General features: G+C 43.3%; 1 protein-coding gene across 5 annotated transcripts in view; it reads left to right on the top strand.

Annotated features, from left to right (window-relative positions):
* Window positions 1-22390, top strand: part of LOC146786088 (eukaryotic translation initiation factor 4 gamma 1-like) — a 647727-nt gene that overhangs the window by 100861 nt on the left and 524476 nt on the right. For all 5 annotated transcript variants that reach the window (XM_085635544.1, XM_085635543.1, XM_085635546.1 and 2 more), the window contains exon 6: window positions 21868-21973. In XM_085635544.1, coding sequence (XP_085491670.1) covers window positions 21868-21973 — 106 coding nt within the window. The remainder of the gene's footprint in view (window positions 1-21867; window positions 21974-22390) is intronic.

Here is a 22390-nt window from a genome sequence, read left to right as displayed (position 1 = left end):
TACCGGCCCGCCTTCGTTTCGTCCAGCTCAAAATACTCCACAGGGTCTACGTTACGGGGCCGGGTCTGATGCGTATGGGATATGCCGTGGATGGGATGTGTAAGCGTGGGTGTGGTTTGTTAGGGACCTTCTTCCATACTTTGTGGGAATGTCCGGAGGTGGCGCGATTCTGGCGTGGTGTGCAAGCGGTGTTGCAAGCGGTCACTCATGTGACGCTGTTTCCCGAGGCTAGGAGATGTCTGTTGAATGTGTGGGAACCGACTGATTACACGGTGCCGCAAACGTGGTGGGTGACACTGGGATATATGGTGGCCAAGCGTGACATAGCACAATTGTGGGGCTCCCAGAGGTCACCAACGGTTTCGGTATGGAAGGACAACATGGATTGGTGCATGTTTCGGGAAAAGGTAGTGTATGTGGCGAGAGGTAAGCCTGGGAAATGGGTGAAAGTGTGGGGCCCCTGGAACTCCTATCGTGGCGGGATCTGTACCCCGCCACTGACGCCTGACTTGGCGGCGGCCCAGTCTCCCTAGTCTGCTTGTTCCCTTGACTCTGTGTCATCGTGCCCACTTTGTTTCTGTCCCTGCCCGTCCCCCCCCCCCTATTCCTGTGGATCGGTAGGGTCCTCCCGAGGGGAGCACATAATGTCGCTTAGATTTTTGCTGCCTTGTGGGTTTGTTTGTAGTTTTTCATTAAAAAATGGAACCGCCATTTGGGGGGTCTAGACGGTGTGGCCGCAAACGCTTCTTTCGACTTCTGGGACCTTTACCACTTGCCGCTTGTGTTTTATAACTGTGTTTTATGATCTCACTGTTTGCTAGCGGCCGGCCTGAAGGTTGTAGGCCCATATTTGTATATCTATTGCATTCTGTAATAAAGGTTTAAAAAATAAATAAATAAATAAATAAATAAATCATATAATATCTGAAAACGTAATTACTTACCTGTTTTGGATAAAGGTCCCAGTACTGAGTCTAGGCACCCAGTACTGGATTACAAAAGTAACGAAAACCTAATGTACCTGTAACCTGTATTTTCTTCCATAGGGAATCATTGACTATTTCCTCTGAAATATTTTCCAAGTGTCAACTTTTGAAATAGCTAAATATTGTTTAAAAATCATCACAGTAATTAAGTCGACTTTCATCACTTGATTCGAAGTACTGACCCAGGACTGAATCTAGGATCCAGTCCTGGAATTCCAAAAATAATCCTAAAAGTAAACTGTTGCAAATAACTTGAAACTTTCATTGAATTCAGTGCATTATTGTGTTTAAAATAGTGTTGCCTATTGCAACCACTTGTAACTGTTTACAAAAGTCAATTGCATATTGCAAAAGTATTTATACAAAGCATCTCATTCTGAGAAAGTATATTTTAATACCGATTGTTGGTTCTAAAATAAAACAAGCATATATTTTTTTTATATATAAATCATTGGCCTAGAGTTCAGTTATTGAGTGTGTGATACCATTTGCTGACTGAGTGTGTACAACAAATGCTTTACACTGTCCTCTGATGTTGCCTTACAGCTCGACCAAGCTACCACTTTAGGGAGTAAGGTTATATCTAACTTTAGCCTCTGCCAAACCCTTGGGGACTGTGGACTCTGTACACCCTGTACCTATTAAGGAACAGTATATACAGAGCCACTTTCTCACAAGAGGGGCCTCAAAAACAACCACCAGAGAAACCCCCACCTACCAGCGCCAACAACAGCAAAACCACCAACAAACAGGGAGAGGGTATTATAGAGGTGGCCACAAAGCCAAAGGAGAGGGTAGAGGCATGCCCACAAAAGGAGCATGTACCACCAAGAGTGACTCCCCAATACTTCCCACATGTCGGGAAAAGGCTACAACAGTTCCATCGGTTGTTGCTGGAGGTAACATCAGATCAATGGGTGTTAGATATCATCAGTCAGGCATATTGCCTGGAGTTGAAACAACAGCCACCAAAGAGACAAGCATTAAATCTACAGCATCTACATCTGCTAAAGGAAGAAGTAAAAGCATTGTTACAAAAAGGTGCCATAGAACCTGTCCCATTCAAACATCACGGAAAAGGAGTATACTCCCTATATTTCCTAATCCCCCAAAGAATGTCTCTCTACAACCCATACTGGACTTGCATCCTCTCAATCAGTACATTATATCTGAACACTTCCACATGGTAACACTTCAAGATATGATACCAATACACAGCAAGGCGACTTCAAGGCTGCATTAGATCTAAAGGACACATTTTTTCACATACCGATCCACCCAGTACGCTACAAATATCTCCAGTTTGGGGTAAGTGGACGTCACTATCAATTCAAAGTACTATCATTCGGGGTTACAACAGACCTGTGCATACTCACAAAATATCTAGCTGTAGAAAACATACATGTGTTTCGATATCTGGACAATTGGCTGATCAGGAATTCCAGCAAAAAAAATGTCTACAGGACACTCAACGCATGATCAACCTTTTGCACAAATTGGAATTTACAATCAGTGCCACAAAATCCCATCTACAACCGCTCCAGATACTGCCTTATCTGGGAGCCATACTCAGTTCGATCACAGCAAAAGGATTCCCCAATCCATAGAGGGTTCTCACTTTCCAGAACCAACTGGCTCTTTTTTATCCACATCGTTGCCTAAGAGTCAAAACAGTGATGCGCCTTCTAGATATGATGATTTCATGCATAGCGATAGTTCCAAATGCAAGATTACATATGAGACCTCTACAGGAGTGCTTAGTGTCACAATGGTCACAAGCGAGGGCAACATAGAGAATCTAGTGTTGGTTTCTCCCAAGGTCCATCAGGCACTACAGTGGTGGAACACACAAATGGGAAGAGCATTCAGGGACCCAATCCCGCAAGCAACAATCACAAAGGGTGCATCACTCATAGGTCGGGGTGCTCATATGGAGGACATTGTGGTACGGGGGCATTGGTCTCCACAACAACAGACATTACACATCAATGTTGTAGAGCTACTAGCCATTCAAATGGCTCTCAAAGCGTTTCTATTCAACATATCAAGGAAAAATGTCCTTCTATGAACAGACAATATGACAGCAATGTACTATATTCGAAACAATTCACTACAACTCTCACATCTAGCACAGTCATATGGAAATGGGCCAACAAACACACAGTCCACCTCCTAGCACAGTTTAAACCAGTAGTTGACAACTCACTTGTGGATCTACTAAGCAGAACGCAACAACAAGTCCACAGTTGGGAAATCCATACTAAGACCGTACATTCATACTTCCAACGGTGGGGAACACAAACAAGAGATCTCTTTGCCACCTTAGAAAATGCAGAATACCAAAACCTTGCATCCAGGCCCCCACACTTACAATCCAAGGACAATGCACTATGGATGAACTGGTCAGGGATATTTGCGTACGCTTTTCCGCCTCTCCCACTTACTCCATTTGTGGTCAGGAAACTCAGACAGACATCACTCACTATGCTACTCATAGCTCCAACATGAGCATGTCAGCCTTGGTACAAACTCTGCTGGAGCTATCCCTAGTATCTCACGAGAAGCTCCCCAACATTCCAAATCTTCTCACTCACAGTGGGGGCAGAGTCTGGCACCCCAATGTTCAACAACTCAATCTTGCAATCTGGCTCCTGAGGTTATAGAATTTGGGTATCTTCAGTTACCTCCTCAATGCATGGACATTCTAAATTAAGCCTGGAGACAAACTACAAGAGCATGTTATGCGGCAAAATGGAAACGTTTGATCCACTAATGCGCTGCAAACAACATAAACGCTTCCTCACAATTTGAACAACAACTGGTATCTTATTTGTTACATCTGAAAAAAATGCATTTAGCATACACATCTATATGCCTACTTTTGGTAGCAATTGCAGCGTACCTACAAAACCGAAAACACCAATCTCTTTTCCATATACCTGTCATAAAGGCATTCATGGATGGACTTAAAAGACTCATACCACCACATACACCTCCGTTACCATTCTGGAATCTAAACACTGTGTTACTACATGTCATGTCAACACAATTTGAACTAATGCATAAATGCGAAATACAGTTCTTTACATAGAAAGTGGCATTCCTGGTCGCCATTACATCACTACACAGAGTCAGCAAAAAACATGTACTCAGTATTGAAGAACCTTACTTCTAAGTATTCCAAGAAAAGGTTTGTCTACGCTCAAACCCAAAGTTTCTGGTAAAAGTTATATCCCATTTTCATTTAAATTAAACATTTGATTTACCTGTTTTCTTTTCAAAACCAGAAACAGTCACAGAAAGAGCATTACATACACTAAAAGTGACATGTGCCCTAATTTACTATGTGGAAAGAATAAATACTTTCAGAAAAACTCGACAACTATTTGTAGCTTTTTCTAACCCACAAATAGGTAATCCAATCTCAAAAGCTGGAATCGCTAGATGGATAGTAAAATGTGTACAAATTTGATACATTAAAGCAAAACCAACACTACCTACAATGCCAAGACCTCATTAAACAAGGAAAAAGGCTGAATCAATGGCATGTTTAGGAACTATCCTGTTAGCAGACATTTGTAAAGCGGTACCATGGACAAACCAGTAGTACAGACAGTTTTATGCACATTATTCCAATCAAGCGCACCATCTGATGCCTAAAGCCACCACGAGAGGAGCACTGATTTACAGTCTATGGATAGCATGCTACAAATAGCGTATGTTACTTACCCTGTAAGAATCTATTCTTATCTACTAGTGCTGCAGATTGACATACACCCTCCCGCCTGCCTGGCAAGTATTAGATGGTGACAAAAAACACAACACTTTCAGCATGTTCAACAGCAAATGCTAACTTAGCAGACTATATCCTCACTAACTATCAGGCAGGGGAAAAACATTATAATCTAACAGAAGAGCTGTTGAACATGCACAATACCTCGAGGAGGGGGAGATACGACGCTCGACATCGACCATAAAAACTTTGTCGAGAAAAACAAATTGCAGAGTCCGGACCCAACACTAGATGGCAGGAGTGTGCATTGCATGTGAATCTGCAACACTACACGCTACGAATAGATGCTTACAGGTAAGTAACATACTCCTTTTTTATGACTGTAAAACTTCATATTTGCGAAAGTACTTACCTGATTCCTATGATCTTGGTGTCTAAAATTATATTAACATCCGTTATTTTTCAAAATTGGTCTCAGATTTTTCTTCTTGACTGTGTCTCATTTATTGAATCTTTGTTTAAGAAATGCTCAACACTACCCTCTGATAGGCCAGCGCTGCTTGCCCACACTACCACAAATAGAGCACTCGGGAATAATAATTTAAACCCTGTAAAACAATATGGGTTGTCTGTACGTTTTGCATGGTGTGCCCTTACATTGGCATAAATAGCCAACTTCCTACACCTTCCTTTTGGTGATACGTTCTTTATGCCACATTAAGGAGTTGCAAGCCCTCACACTGCAAGTACCCTCCATCTAAAAATACATGGACAGAGTAGTCCTTACGACAAATCTTAATTTCCTTCATAATGTGATTTCCCCATTCCACCTTAACCAGACCATAGAGCTCCTGATCTTTCATGCCCCAACCAGACTCTGTAGCACATTGAGCATTTCACACACTAGATGTTAACCTCCCTATTCCCCCCCCCACCCCGATGGATCACTCTACTCCAAAGAAGCCAAAATCATTTGCCTTCTTAGGAAGGTAAACATCCTTTACGACGAATGGAGTCCAAGGCATGCCATTACCCCACATTTTTTACCCCACAAAATCTTTTACGACTCAGGGCTTTACACCGCAAAGTATTACAACACATTCCCCAAAGCAACGCCCCGGTGGAGTTAGAATAGTAAATTGTGTTGTAATGAGGAATGCGTTGTAATGGATTGCGTTGTAAAAGATTTTGCGGAGTAAATAATGCAGGGTAATGGCACGCGTTGTAAACGTATGCGGAGTAAAGTGTCCTATTCTCTTAGGAAATATCTGTAGGAAGCTGGCCTTTTCTGTAGTGTACCAAAATGAGGTACTCTATGCATAAAGTTCAGATAACCCTTATTGGCTTACAGAGCTTAAATTAAAATTCGCAAATGCTCTCTTTATGGTAGTGTGGACGAGCAGTTTAGGCTTAGTGTAGTTTTAAGCATTTGTTGTACAACAAGAGTCAATAAATGAGACACATACTCAAGAAGTAACTCGAGACCAATTTAGAAAAATAACACAGATTTTATATTATTTCAGATACCAAGATTATCACAATCAGGCAAGTACTTTAGATGTTTTAGATTTTTACAGGAAAAACAATATGTATATATATATATATATATATATATATATATATATATATATATATATATGTATATATATATATATATATATGTATATATATATATATATATATATATATATATATATATATATATATATTCACTGAAAAAACCATAGGTTTCACACATGTTATAGTTAGCGGAAATTTTACTGATAAAAAAACCAGTGAAATTGCCCCGTTATAGTTAGTGCTGGCAACTATAACTCACGCGACCGCAATCCTCTGCTGATGCTAATACTGTATTTAGACACTTATTTGCCCATGTCTTCTTCCATACATTTTTAGCGATACATATATTACAAATATTTTTTTTTCATAAAGACACATATGTCATCAGCAGAAGATTGCGGTCGCGTGAGTTATAGTTGCCAGCACTAACTATAACGGGGCAATTTCACTGGTTTTTTATCAGTAAAATTTCCGCTAACTATAACATGTGTGAAACCTATGGTTTTTTCAGTGAATTTGCAAGGTTTTTTAAATGCTAATTCCTAACTATAACGTGTGTGAAACCTATGGTTTTTTCAGTGAATTTGTACGGTTTTTTAAATGCTAAGTTACTTTACGCCATTCGAGGCGTGCGCGCCCACTTAACGCAGTTCGTTCCGTGCACGGTTTTTAACATCTTTAATAAGCCCTGTACATTTGGTGGCCTTCGGCCACCAAAAGCACAGGGGATGGGGTCAATGTGGATAGTGTTTTTTTTATTTCTAATTTATAATTCAATGTTGAAAAAATTTAGTTTTTTATCACCATTAATAGGCCCTGTACATTTGGTGGCCTTCGGCCACCAAAAACTCAGGGGGTGGGGTGAGTGTGGATAGTTTTTTTTTTTTTCGTTTTTTTTACCGTACGCGTACGGTAAGCGTAATCGGCGAAATTATCAAAATAATAAAAATACCGTTTTTGTACTTGGGGGATCTTTGGGGACTCCATGAACATGGCTGTGTGGGTGGGAGTTGTCAAAACAGCCCATTTACATGTTTTTGGGCTTCATATTTTGAAATATCTCTCAGTGCGAGAGACAAAATGGCGGACGTCGCTTCCTGGTTTCGGCCGATCCGAATGTTTACTAAGATCTAAGAGCCAATCAGAATCGCGCTCGCGCACGCCGCCGTGCGCGTACGGTAAGCGCACCGTAAGCGCACCGTAAGCTGCCACAGATATATATATTGATTTAAATGCTATTTACTCAGAATCTACTGAACAGATTTACACCAAACCTACAAAAGGCACTTCCTTGACCTGAGGACTACCTCTCTGCCAAATTTCAAGTAATTCTGTTCAGCCGTTCGGGCTGGAGCTGTGTCTAAAGGTCCTATGGAAAAATGCATGGAAAAAACGCGTTTTGGGACCCCCCTTTTATCTCAGCCCCCGCTTGACGAATCCCCCCGAGACTTTCAAGGTAGGAGCGGAGCGTAGCGCCCCACCTATTTTGAAAAATTCGCGAGGATTCGTCGACCGGCGCCAAAGTTATTCAAAATAGAATGTTGAGGTTTTCCTATGGAAAAGGGGTCCTAACTATAACTACCTACTGGCGACCGCCAGTAGGTAATATATATATATATATATATATATATATATAAATTCAAAAAGCTTTATTTTGGCAGTACGAGCCATTAAAGCAATATAAATACATAGAAACCTTTTTAAAAAAACGCACAAACGTTATACATAAAATCATAGTCATCGCAGCTTTGTAAAATGTTTCCACTTAAAAATAATTGCCATCATAGTCATATTAAAACACATAAAATTAAAGTACATTAGATTGGCTATTTAGAAGGCTCAGAACATATCAGCTTTGATCTTATAAACCGCATCCAGCCCAGGAACTTGGTGACAGAACTTGCATGTACAGGGGACGGGTCGGAACGCAATATCCTTAATGCAGCACTACTACTTCTGGTACCCAGGTTCTTAGAAATGGGCTTCAACCATCTGTTTCGCGGGTCCAGATATACTGAGCAAGCGGACAAGACATGAGAGAACTTTCGATTTTATCAGTGCAGATAGGACATTTGTTATCAGCTTTGGGACATCAGTTGCATGTAAAAGATTTTATTGGGAGAGTTCCTACCCAGAATTGAAAGTACAGTCTCCTTTCAAATGTGTTGGATATGATATCCCAGTAAGGCTCATGGAGAGGGGTAGATTAAAATTCTAGAAACCTCCCTTTCAGTGTGGTGCCCTCAATTACTCTAAAATCATCTGCCAGTATCATGTGCCAGTACTGATCTTTTATTTTTGTTTTTGAGTGAAACTCGGCAGTGGTTGCGTTCTCCCATAAAGACCTAATTTCCCATGTTGGTCAAGGTTCTTTTGATATTATGGAGCCAATCAATTTTCTGTGAGCGGTCGGCCTCCATGACATCCCTCAGAGCTTCAGCATAGTTAGTCAGCTCCGGGTTGGACCACATTCTGCGCCAATATAAAATTGGGTGGAGTCTTGCTATATCTACTAGAGATTTTTGTCCTTGGTCAAGCAACAAAGGTTTGTTAGGGTGCTTTGAGGGAAGCGCGTCACACTTCGCAAAAACTTATTCTCTTCAACAGTCAGTGAGGCTAGGTTAGAAAAGCCCCAAATTTCTGAACCGTTGTGAACTGAGCCCAATACTTTGGCCTCATAGATATGGAGGATTGGGCTAATTGGTTTAGGGAATGAGCTATTGAATTCTTTATTTAATACGACCGCTATTTGACAATGTTTAAGGGCCATTGTTTCGGCTTGCTATTTCCAGGACATGTTCATGGCCAGAGTAACTCTTATATATTTAAAGACATCATCTTGTTCGAGGGTCTCACCATCCAGCTTCACAGTGCCCCTAAATGACTTTTGTTGATTGAATGCCATAAATTTTGTTTTGGCAGAATTGATAATGAGACCTCGAATCCTACAGAATTCCTGAAAGTGCACATTGCAACCCACTAGATGTTTTTAGGACTCTTCGAACCTGCTAAGGTTGGGGCATCAGTTGGGCAGCTAACCAAAAATTGGGGGACACTATTCAAGAATACAGAAAATGATGTAGGAGCCAAAACACACCCTTGGCGAACCCCCTTTCCTATTGTATATCGATTGGTTGTATCACCCTGGGAGCCCCGTCGGACTTGGGCAAAGTTTCCCTCATGGAGATGAACGATTAAGGAAAGCAGGTCCAAGGGCATACTCAGGTTGTATAGTACCAGCCACAGTTTCTTGTGCAAGACTAAATCGAATACATGCTGCCCGTGGCGATCACCACCGTAAGCCAATAGAGTAGCAAGAAACAAAATACTTGATCAATAGTACTAACTCGCTTCCAAAAACCTGCCTGTAGGGGGGAGACGATTAAATTTGCGAAGATCCATTCCTGTACTTTTGCCAGTACTAAGCGTGTCACAACATTTTGGATTGAATCTATTAGATTAATTGGCCTATAATTTCCTGGTAAGGATCTGGCACCTTTTTTTAAAATGGGTATTAGCTCGTCACCTCTCCAAGAATCCGGTATAGGGGCTCCGCAACCTCTTGCGTTGGCTAGCAATAATATGTAGCTTAACTCTATCATACAAAAATAGGTCGGCCGGTATACTATCCAGGCTGGGAGCTCTGCCCCCATAACTGTATCTAAGGCTGCTTTTACATCTGCCAAATCAAAGTCAATTCTGTTGAAAATGGAGGGATGATGGGCTTCTGTTCATATTGATTGTCTTCCTCAAAGTGTAGGCTGGCAAATTGATCTATCCATACATCTGGGGCTATATGAGTGCCAAAATATCGCAGAAGTTTTTTCAGAGCATGCAATTTTGAGATCCTTCTAACTATTATCATCCCATTGTCTTTTCTCCCTACCCTTTGCGGATTTATATAATTTCCTTGTTTGGTGGATGCATGCTGAAACTTTAGATTTTATTGCGGCTACAAGGGACTTGCATGCCTGTCAACATTCCTTATTAAACCAATTCTGCTGCATCAGAGAGTATTAACGGTTTGCATTAGAAGGAGCATAAAAATAAGTTCTTATTTTATCAAATAATTTGTTATGCAGATCTGTCATGGTTTCATGGGTCTCTGCGCTTTGTAAGTACCCCTTTATCGCTGCTAGTAGAGATGTCACATCCATTTTTATGGAAAGCAATGTATCTGGCCTACCCACTACCTTGGTCCATTTAGCAGGCCGCATGTCATTGGCTGCCCTTGCCATGTTAAAAAATTCTGTTGTAAGATACAGTGGGTTATGATCACTTTCCACTCTTTCGATAATTTCCATGTTGATAAGAATGGCCCCCAATTTCAGGTCCATTAAAAAAATAGTCACTCTGACTACAGTGATAGCCATTGTTATAGGTATTTGCCCCATTTCTATCTGACTAAGGCCTCCTGTTTAGTGCCCTTATGCCCCTCTCTAAGCATAGGGCTTTAAGTTGCAAGGCTACTTCTGTACATCTTGCTATAGGTGTTAGTTATAATCTTGGGATGCCCCAGGCCATATCATCCTCTGCGGCTAGATTGATGTCGACTGAATCCAGAGGCTCAAAAGTTGAATTAAAGTCCCCTGCTGTTATTAGATGCGTGCTATCAGAGGGATTGTCTAGCAGTTCGTATAGAATCGTTACAGTTCTAGACATCTGTCCACCTCTTGTTCCTCTTGCATAGACGTCGTAAATATCTATGTTTGCATGAGGACTAATCATTGTGCGAATTGCAAGAATATCAGGGCATTTTGTACGAAGGGCCTGTACCTTGTGACCCATGTCTTGCCTTATCCATATTGTTGCTCACCGAACCACATGTTGCCGGTACGTAGTAGTTCAGGTAACCAGGATGGAATAATGGAGCAATAGACCAGGTTTCCTGAAATAGACAGATGTTGTATAAGTCGATAAAGGTATTCCAGTTTAGTAGCGCAACCTTTGCTCTAAGGCCAGCAATATTCCAGGATAACAAAGTCGTCTGAGATGTGGTTTGAATCTGGGATGGGTTTGGATTGTCAGCTTCAGTGATGGATCCAACAGTATCAATACATGAGCCTGTTGGGGCACCAATAGATAAAATCTCTATGGAAGCACGTAATGGTATTAATTGTATGGTGTCCATGCTGGATGCCTTAGAGGTTGTAGCCGGATAGCAATCGTAGAGGGGCATTAGTGACTGTCAATCTGTCCCTTGGATTGGAGTCTCCACAGTGGTTAGAGGGTAGACAGCTTTTAGTCCAGACTGTATTTGAGATTCCGGGGGCTTGTATTTAAAACGTATGCTAGTGTCAGCCAGATGTGAAGTATGGGCATCAAAGGACACTAAGTTGTCTCCTAGATCTTTCTGGTGAAATGCCAATTCTATACTATCAAACTGGGTGCCCTACTGTGGAAGTCTTTGTACTTTTCTTATGTCTTCTCTTATAATTGATCTGCATCCCCTCACCTGCCAAATCCAATGGGTGCATTTGTTTATCATTGTATCTTCTTCCTCCTTAATTAAGCTAGGTGTTGGTTTGGGGACGTTTATCAGAAGCACTGAACGTTTTGATCGATGTCCCATGGTGCCTCTCGGGGGATGAAATTCTGCTTGAGTGCGAGGGGAAGTTGTCTTGTCAAAAGCCTGAGAACTTCAAATGATTTAATAGACTGAAGTCTTATCTGTGGTGTATGCTGTGTTTTATTGGGATTTAAAACTGCTTATTGATCTAATTGCTTCTGTAATCGAAAATTATGTGGAGGGAGTGTCTTTGGGGGTAACATTTGAGGGGTGTATTAGCTACATGTTTCCCCAATAGGCTGCCTTTCATATCAGCTGACCCTGCTCAGGTAAAATAGAGTCAGTCAGTTTCTTTGTTATAAGAGAAGTACCCTTCATTCTACGGTGGTTCTGCAAGCACAAGTAATATGGAGATAAGGGGATAGTTCCTGTATGATTTGTCCTGGTTTTGCTGTTAGGGATAGCCTTGTACTTGGGTATGCGCATAAAGCGCCCAGATATCTAGTTATTGTGTTGTGCTTTTTCCCCTGATTGGTTACCATCCCCACTGACCCCTGTGGGTTTCCATGTGTCAGTCTTTTTTGGGGGGGAATCGACACCGGGCATTTCGCGAGTGCAGGTTTCTGATTTCTTTCTTTCAGGGGCTCCTTTGGTTGGGAATGATCAGGGCCAATGAGGAGTTCAACTTCTTCAGTTAGGTGGTTTATTTCATCTAGGGTGCTTGTGTCATTATTCCCCGATTTTTTTAGATTGTTTGGCTTTACCCTGGGCTTGATCCAAGGCCTTCCTATTTCCCATGGTAACAGGCAGATGCCCCTCTGTTCCACCCACATTTGGTACAAGTGAGTTACAATGAGCGAATAAGAAAAAACAATAAAGCTTTGTTTTAAATTGTAAATGTTCAGATACATAAATCCTCCAACTGCGATAACAGATGAATTATGTCTTTGCACAGAGAGAACAAAGATTTGAACTTTACTAGCGTTGTGACAGTACCTTCTAAAAATCTGACGCTCAAGCCAGGGGGTGGGGGGTCCAGCCCAGTCTCCAACAGGCTTTGAAGGGCGTGGACAGGCCCGCCCATTGCCTGGGGTTGGCTCAGGCGCGTCCAATGCTGAGGGGCTGTGGCTCTCCTTTTGAAGGCAATGAAAGCAGGCCAGGTGTGGAAATGCAGGGGATTGTGGGACTCGCAGTCCCAAGCCGCAGCGGTGTTGACCGCAGCGGCTCTCCCCACCTGCGGCAGTGACCTGGAAAGATTTCAGGCAGCGCTGATCACCTCATAAAAAGCAATAAGCTCCTTGCCCCCAGTTATAATATGCACAACTAAACTTTAGCAATGTCCAAAGCAATAGGCGCACTCACAAATTTTTCAAAAAAACTAGGGGGTCGTCCAATACATCCTTTACTCCAGATCTACCGCGCGAAGTGTGTCTCAACTGCCACTTATGGCTCTGGGATCTGGGGGATCGAACCCGCCGAACAAATCCAGCGCCTTGAGAACGCCTTTCTACGCTACCTCCTGGCTGTCCCGCCTGGCACCTCCACTCATATGGCGCATAGTGAACTGGGCCTTACTCACATTGTAGATACTATCCACTCCTCTCTCCTAATCCTATGGCACAAAGTCTGGATTAACGAGGAAACCCCTTTCAACAGGGAAATCATTATAGATTGCCTAAAATTGACAGAGGTCAGAAACATCAAATGGTTAAATTATATCAAAAGGTTGTCCAATGACATCGGGCACCCGGAATTCTACGAGGATCCATCTACCTTAACTCATATATCTAGAGCTGAGCTAAAGCGACTTGTTTTAAATCATTTGTATCATAAACGCTGGCTCCTAGATACACAGAAGTCCACTATTGTTGAATATCAAAACTCGATTACCGTTACTGGTATTCAGCAATACCTATTACTAGAACCATCTCCATTTACCCGTATGCTTCTGACCCGTTTTCGTACCAACACGTTTTTTAGACTTCTAACTTTCCCTAATCCAAACTGTTGGCTCACCGACCTTCAAAAATGCCCTTGTGATGGCCTTTCGCCCCAATCTAATATCCATTGTATTCTTTTCTGTAGATTTTATCAACTGCCAAGGATCACTTTTTTAAAACCATTGTTGAAATCTTGGGGTATACGTTCATGTAAATTGGCATACTTTAAATTAAAAACCTTAGATACCCCTCTAGTCTTGGCAGCCATGTCATCATACCTAAAATTGACGTTGAGGCTGAGATTATCAATGCAACCCTAACCAGCCTCTCACTTTGTTGCCTGACTGTATCAATTTTATTTCTTTTTTTTTTAATTCCCGCAATTTTAATCATGTTATTAACTATGTGCTATTCTCGCTGTATAAATGATTTTATATGTATGTACTTTTTTGATATTGTTGTTACATATCGAATAAAGTTCAGTATCTATCTATCTATCAATATGCACAACTAACAACCACAGTATAAAATCACAGCTGTCAGATTTTAGCCATGAGCCTCGAACGTGGTAATGTTATCCAATGGGAGAAAACATTCACTGCATAGGTACTTACAGACGACTTACAGGACTATTCTTCTGGACTTTAGGTAAGTAGGGGCCAAGGTCCAAGAAAGAACCAGCAGTTCAAGTTTACCTTCCCTGGGGTGTCCGGATGCAGAGATGCTCTACGCTGTGGTAGCCTCAAACGCGATACGATAATATGATCGGGGCAAGTACCTGTAAAAAAGAGGCTGCAGATGAGGCTGGGGGACCAGTCCGGCAGAACCCAAGAGGGGGGTTGGCTCTTGAGGGTCTCAGGACTACAGAGACTCTGTCGGTTTACATGAGCCCGGGCTGGTGAGCTCGGGTAGAGATGTGTTTTGTCTGGCGGGCCAATGAGTTAGAGACTCTTACGGATCTTGGCGTACCTGCAGAAGAGAGAAAAGATACTCAGCAGGGCTGGCCTCTCTCGAAGTCCCTCGACGTCTCCAAACTTGGTAGGGAGTTGGATGTGATCTCCTGGAGCAACACAGATTTATTTTTGGAGTTCTGCTCCCTCGGTGGTCTTGGGAGTCGTAAGAACACTGTATCGGGCAGAGGCTGTCAGTGCCTGCAGACAGCAGGGAAGTGTCTCTTCCACTCCAAGGAAATGTTGCTGGGTTGATGAAGTGCTGGGCAGATCATCAAAGGTTTGTGGAGGCTGTTCCGCTTCTGGTTGAGTCGGGGTCAATGATTGTCGAGAGAGTAGCAGACAGGCAGTGTTTGCGCCAAGTTACATGCTTCTCACATCTTCGGCTATTCTTAGTCCTTCTTTTTTCGGCAGATGAAGCTGAGTTCCTGGTGCCAGGGGGGAACTTGAATACTCAATTTAGGGGTGTTAAGGGGAGTGGAGGGTAGTAGCCAATCGGCTACTAACCCTTGGGGTGACTACACCCCCTATATGACCACTTCCTTTGGAGAGTTGACATAACCCTTTCCCAGAGTTCCTAATTCCACCAAAAACAAGATGGTAGGATGCTTCTTTCGTGGAGCACCTCAGGTGGCCCACCTTGAGGGGTGTGACTTGCCTGGTGGTGCAACACGCCCACTGCATAGCTAATTTTGTTCCTGTTCTGATGCCAAATGGGCCTCAGGGCAGTGTGTGGCATTCTCCAGCTCTGGAGGAAACTAGGGTCGCATTTCAAAGGTGGCAGACGCTTTGAAGCCTCTGGCCTTGGTATGTAGATTCACTAGCCATCCTGCCGGAGGAGGTGATAACACATTCTCCGGAGCAGGCTTTGTTTGCTGACCTCAAAGAGCTCTGGCTCTCACCTACAGGGGGTCAGAAACTCGTCTGTGGTGGCAGGCTGGACAATACCAGTCAGACAGCACACTAGAGGACTAGTAGGTTTCACGGGCACCTCTAAGGTGCCCTCTAGGTTGTTGTCAGGAGAAATCCGATACTGGCATCAGTATGGATTTTTCAAGACAAGGTGTTTGATACCAAACACCAAAGGTTTCAGTGAAGCCATTATGTAGCTGGGAACTCGTAATGCCCAGTGCCCAGTAAATACCTTAAGATGGCTTCCTGGTTCACTTTCAACATCTAGTAATGGAACTAGACGTCACAGGGACATATCTACTCATACAGATATCTCCTCACATAGAATAAAATGCACCCTGCCTTAGGGCTTGAAGGCTTGCTGTAGGGGTGTAGGGGTGAAAGTTCCCTCTTTCTTGCATGGTATTCCCCCACTTTTTGCTGAATTGCTGATGTACTTCGACTGAGTGTGCCCTGGGCTTCTGCCAATCAGGTATCAAACTTCTCAGCACATTAAACCCACACTGATGCCAGTGTGGGATTTAATGTAAAATGCACGACAGAGGGCATCCTAGAGATGCCCCCTGAAATTCGACCAACTTCTAGTGACCTGACTGAGTGGCTGCATAGACTGCCACCACCAGACATGTTTTTGGACCCCTAGGTCGAGAGCCTGCTGCTCTCGGGGGCCTGAAACAATGCACATCCTGGGAAGAGGTGCCAATGCTCCTCCCCCAGGATGGGCAGGGTTCATGAAGGAGAAGCTTCAAAGGCATTCCGCCTTTGTGAGCCTCTCGAGACCATTTGCTGCTTTCAGCAACTGGTCCCCACTAGTTCTACCCCCCACTTTGGGTGGGAGAACCGGCGGGAAAAACAAGTGAGGAAGGGAGGTGTGCCCACCTCTGCCAACTCCACCCCTCAGGTGGGGGAGGCGAGGTGAAACACAACCTCGAGTCCCCGCCATCTTGAGGATGAGGGGACCCAACCAACCAGGGACAGGCTCCTCCCCCCCCTCCCACAGGAGAGTGGCAGAATAGTGGGTGTACCCACCCCAGGGAAGGGACCCATTGGCCCCTACCCTTTACCTACCTGTAACGCCCCTAAATTTAGTATTTAGGGGACACCCTGAACCTTGCGTCCTCAGATTAGAAACCACAAGAAAAGAAGATAAGAAGAAGGACCGAAGAGCCATGCAGAGCTAACAAGAGGACGACGCCCACTGACTTGGCCCCAGCCCTACAGGCCTGTGTCCCCTCAAACCTGCTTTTGCGAAATCCCGGCGTATCCTGCAGCCAGCAACCTCACAAACCCCGGAAAACGTGCCTGCCTTCACTTCCAGGACTCTATCTCCCGAGAACACCAGACGTGTTTAAACTGCAGCTTCTGGTGCCAGCTAGAGACCGCAAATCCAGCACACTCTGCACCCGCCGACCCGGGCCTAGCGCAAGTGAACCAACACTACGAGGAGGTCCCCCCCGGCGATCTTGACCCGAGATCCGGCGACACCTGATCTGCTTCAAGCCTCCTAACGACGTCTGCAGCCTCAATCCAGAGGACCCCCCCTACCACGACCAGAGCAGGTAAGAAAATCTGACGTCAAAAGGCACCCCTGCACCTGACGCCCCACGGCCTGGTGTGCCCAAACCAATGGTGCCTAACCAACCCTCAACATCCCAACCTACCCCTCAAAGTGGTGGTCCCTCCTGGAAGATCCTCGTCCCTGAGCCTGCAGTGTTTCTTTGTACCGGAGAATCTCCATTGAAATCAACAGGGCACCCGGCCTCAAAACAGCACCCTGCACCCGACCGCCCTAGTGCTGCTGAGGGTGCACCTTTGGTGCTACTTTGGTCCCAAACTTGCCCTGAGCTAAACCCTAGGAGCTTTGCTCCCACAACCCTGGGGCCCGCTTGCCACCATCCACTAACCGGAGCCCCCCTATCCTCCACAGGATAACATTGGGTCTCAACAATCTGCACCCGGCCGTCCTAGTGCCGCTGAGGATACAACAACAGTGCATCACTGACCCTGAGAGACCCCTGAGTCTAACCCCAGAACCCCAACTCAAAAGTCTGTGTACTTACCTCGAAACCGATAAGCTGCTTTTCCACAAAGGATAACATTGACACTTTTTCTTCCCAAAAGTTTCAAAGTGTCTACTTTTGAAAACTAAGAATATTCTTTAAAATCGCACAAATAACCAAAACGCATTTTCTCAACTGTTTTCAGGTAATGTCCCAGTGCTGAATCTAGGTATACACCACTGAGTAGGAAAAGTAACGTAAGAGTAACTTACCTGCGAATTGAATTTCCTTCCATAGGATAGGATAACATTGGTGGTTCTCTGTGAAAAAGCTTCTAAGTGTCAACGTTTGAAATACAAGAATATTCTTTAAAAATCGTACATCTAACTAAAACGCATTTTCTCAACTGTTTTCAGGAGGTGTCCCAGTGCTGAATCTAGGATCAAGCACTGTGTTAGAAAAAGTAATCCGAAAAGTAACTTACCTGCAGTTTATCGAAAAAGACCATTCATTTGAATATACTATAACTGCTAAGTGTTGCAAACTGCTTCCTTAACTGTAAACCAAAACCAGTATAATTTCTACAGCAATTTTGAACTGTGTTCACACAAGTAATTTATTACTGCAAAGTATTTTTATGCTTACCTGTACCAGGCTTGCTTGGTTCTAGAAATAAAACAACAGTATTTGTTTTAAACAAAAACAATTGGCTTAGATTTCAGTTCTTGAGTGTGTGAATTCATTTGCTGACTGAGTGTGTACATCAAATGCTTAACACTGTCCTCTGATACTGCCTTACTGCTCGACCAAGCTACCACTTTAGAGAGTAAGGTTCTATCTAACTTTAACCTCTTTATTTATTTATTTATTTAGACGGTTTTGTATAGCGCGGACAAGACCCTTGCGGGTATCAGAGCGCTTCACATATCTGACATAGGAAAAGGTGTGTACATAAAAATACAGTGTTACAGTGCATACAAGGTACATAATACAGAGAAATGCAGATAGCTATAGTTCAGGTAAATTTGGACATGAGAATCGATTTCACTTCTTTTTTGAAAACAACCGTAGATGGATTGAGTCTCGTTTCTGGGGGTAGGGCATTCCATATCCTGGGGGCCATTCCTGAGAAGGTACGATTGTACGTTTTTTTCTTGGAGAAACGTTGCGGTTTCAGTAACAGCTTGTTAGAGCTCCTGGTAGATCTGTTACCACCTGATAATACCAGTTTTTCGGCTAGGTACCTAGGGGTTTGTGGTGTAGTGCCTTATGAGTCATACTGGATCCTGGCCTCAAAAGGTAGCCAGTTTAGGGCATGTAGGTCAGGGGAAATGTGGCAGTTTCTTTTAGTGCCTGTAACGAGTCTGGCGGCTGTATTGATTGATGCTCTGAGAGGGGCGGTCGTTGCCTTGGGGAGACCACAGAGAGCGACGCTCGCATAGTCAACTCTGGGAATTACTAGGGATTGAACCGCCTGTTTGAAGTCCATTGCTGGAATGAAGGATTTCAATTTTCTCAGCGTGTTGATCTGAAAGTTTGCTCCTTTTGTTGCAGCGCTGATGTGCTTCTGCATATTTAGCTTATTATCCAGGGTTATTCCTAGAGATTTAGCGGAATCAATGATGATAGGTTGACCGTCGAGTGCAGATGCTTCATCCACTCACGGATGGTCGTTGTTTGGTTGGGGGGAGCGATTAGGAGGAATTCTGTTTTTAGTGTGTTTAGCTTTAGATGATTCTTAGCTAGCCATGTCTGTGTCTTTTGGAGCGATAAGTTCAGGGACTTGATGTCGTCGAGAGATTGGATCTTAATGTAGAGTTGTGTGTCATCTGCGTACATGTGGTATTGGATATTTTCGTGGCTGAGAAGCTCTGTGAGTGGTTCCATAAACAGGTTGAAGAGTGTCGGGGAGAGGGAAGAGCCCTGGGGTACTCCCAAAGTGACTGGGGTGGGGTTGGATAAAGATTTGTTGGTCTTGAATCTTTGTGTTCTGTTTTGGAGGAAGGAAGTGAACCAGTTTAACACTGTTCCGGATAGCCCCATTCTATGCTTCATGAGGTTCAGTAGATTGTCATGTTTGACAATGTCGAACGCTGAGGAGAGGTCAAGTAAGATTAGCAAGCATGCTTTGTTTTGATCCAGTATTTGTAATGCGTCATCAATTATGTGGGTCATGGCTTATTCGGTTCTGTGCCCTGATCGAAAGCCTGATTGGAATTGGTCGAGCAGGTTGAAGTGGTCTATATGCTTACTAAGCTGCATGTGGACACATTTTTCTTCCTGCCTTTGGAGACTCTTGGACTCTATACACACTGTACCTCACTTTGGTGCAGTATATATAGAGCCAGTTTCTTACAGTAACTTACATATATTATATGCAGTGACTTTGGCATAGCACATAGTGAGTGTGCCATGTCGTATTTTCACACATGGTTTGCACCATGTCACGCAGCCTGCAATGGCAGACTGCATGCAATTTGTATAGAGGTCCCTTAGGGGGTGGTATAATACAAGCTGAAGCCCCTAGGAACCCTCTCTACTACCCATGCCATAGGTACCAGTGGTACAATTTAGTAGGGACTTACAATGGTGCTAAAGTCCTTGCCAATTGGGTTAAAATTAGACCTTTCATTTTTAGGGGAAAGAACACTGGCCTTTGAGCTTGGTTAGCAGGCTTCAGTGCACTGTCGGAGTGAAAAAAACAGCATCTAGCAGTTCAAATGGGGGCAAAAAGTGGGGGGACATCTGCAAAGAAGTCCAGCTTGTACAGTGTCCCCATAGCCAACATATGTAGAGTGGCTGCATGATAACCCCACATATGTTTACCAAACACTATTGTGCCTATATTCTAGCCAGACAACAGGCTATGGTTGGCCAGATGGTCTTAAGCACCGTATTTCAGACAACTGTAGCATCCACATGCTAGCAACTGCTTATAGGATGCTTAATAGTTTATGAAGAGCATGTTTATCTACAGCAACACATGCTATGAATGGAAAATGTTACCCTGTAAGCATCTGTTTGTAGCATGTAGTGATGTAGATGCACAGGCGCCCACCCTCCTCCTTGGATGCTTGTGGATCTGATCACAAATCTCTTCTCTTTCAGTTGTCTTCTTTGTACAATACACAATTGTAATCATAAAGTGTTCATTCGCTCCTCCATACTACTCTCTCCCATTGTGTGGAAAACAATCTAACATGGAGTCGATTCACATTGCTGACTAAGGAAGGAGTCACTATACAGCGTGACTCAAAAGATTTATCAAAGATAAAAAACTTGCAAACGTATGAGCCCAACACTAGATGGCAGGAGTATGCACTGCAGGTGAGCGCAAGTATGGAGTGGCGATCAGTGAGAACATTGTGGCTATGCAAATGATGTACAAGAGTAATGCATTTCAGTGTTAGAGATGTGAAACAATACACTGACACCAGGGAGGATGGTGGGTGCTTGTGAATCTACAGCACTACATGCTACAAACAGATGCTTAAAGGGTAACATTTTCCTTTTTTTTGACACATGCAACACAAGTACAGGGATAACCAAGTACTAAGTTTACAAAGGCAAGATGATGTATACAAACTATCCAGCTGCTATTCGTTAGCTAACAACATTTTTAGATATACGACCAAAGGCCGATTCTACGGGAAAGAATGGATCAAAGTTCACATAAATTGGAAAGGTCTCCTTTAATTAGGTTTGTGCATCTGCAACATGATTTACCAGCCATGCTTCAAATAAGTTCTACTATGTGAATAAAGAAATTCTCAGATGAAGTGGGACTTCAGGGGGTTGAGGACTGTATAATCCCTGCACAGTATGGGATTCTAGAATAGTTTCACACTCCAAAGAATGTTAACCTGCAACACTATTTTTGTAGCAAGGAGTTGTAGCATGGAGCACTTCTGCGTTCTAATGTGACCCTCTCACCTCCCTGGTGAGGGAGAGAAGCTAGTATAAAGAATAATAAATGGCAGTATAACCAATTAAACTATTCCAAAAAAGAGGGCGGTCTCACATGGTGATCATGTATTGGAACACGTGGTCGACATCCAGAGAGAAAACATTATTTCAAAGACACTTTCAGACCCAAACACAAGATGGAGGATAATGCACAGCATACAAATCTAGACGAGTGAGCTGCAAATCTATTGGATAGATTAGTTTTTTTTTTTACATTGCACTTTAATCTGCAGCCAAAGAGATAGAAACCTACATTCTGCCTTTTATCTGAATACTTGTACATTTGAAAAGAATGATTTCTTTTTATGCAGCCTGGAGCCATCGACTATAATAGTCAGCTGCTTGCACCAGGTGGTCAATTGATGAGCTGGGATGAAGACAGCAGTGAAGGCAGAGGAGCTAAGCCTTCTGAACCAGGTAAGCTTCCAGAGCCATCTCATGTAGCTTGTTTAAAGAAATGGAACAATGGCCCGGATGATCTCAGCATGCATATCTTTGCTGCACTGTTTGTGTCCCATCCATAAATCACGCTTTCCTGTGGCACAGGATAACAATACTTTCCATCCACACAGTACCTTGGGCAGTGGTTTGCAGACTTTTTAATATTCTTGGGAACTTGTGGTGGAATGCTTGACGCTTCATGGTTCACTAATACTACAGCTTTTGGCACCATCAACATATGTTTTGTGACTTAGTGTTACTAGACTCCGATTAAAATGGCACTTCACTCTTGAAGTAAGATATCTATATGGATGTTTGCACTTTTGCAAGGCATGCACAGATGGGTCTCTTCACAGCTCTCAGCCTGTTGATCATGTAGTGTCGCAACTCATA

This window comes from Triturus cristatus, chromosome 11 (assembly GCF_964204655.1).
Source record: "Triturus cristatus chromosome 11, aTriCri1.1, whole genome shotgun sequence".
NCBI classification, from domain to species: Eukaryota; Metazoa; Chordata; class Amphibia; order Caudata; family Salamandridae; genus Triturus; species Triturus cristatus.
Note: the sequence above shows the minus strand (reverse complement) of the source record. Positions and strands in the feature narration are given on the sequence as shown.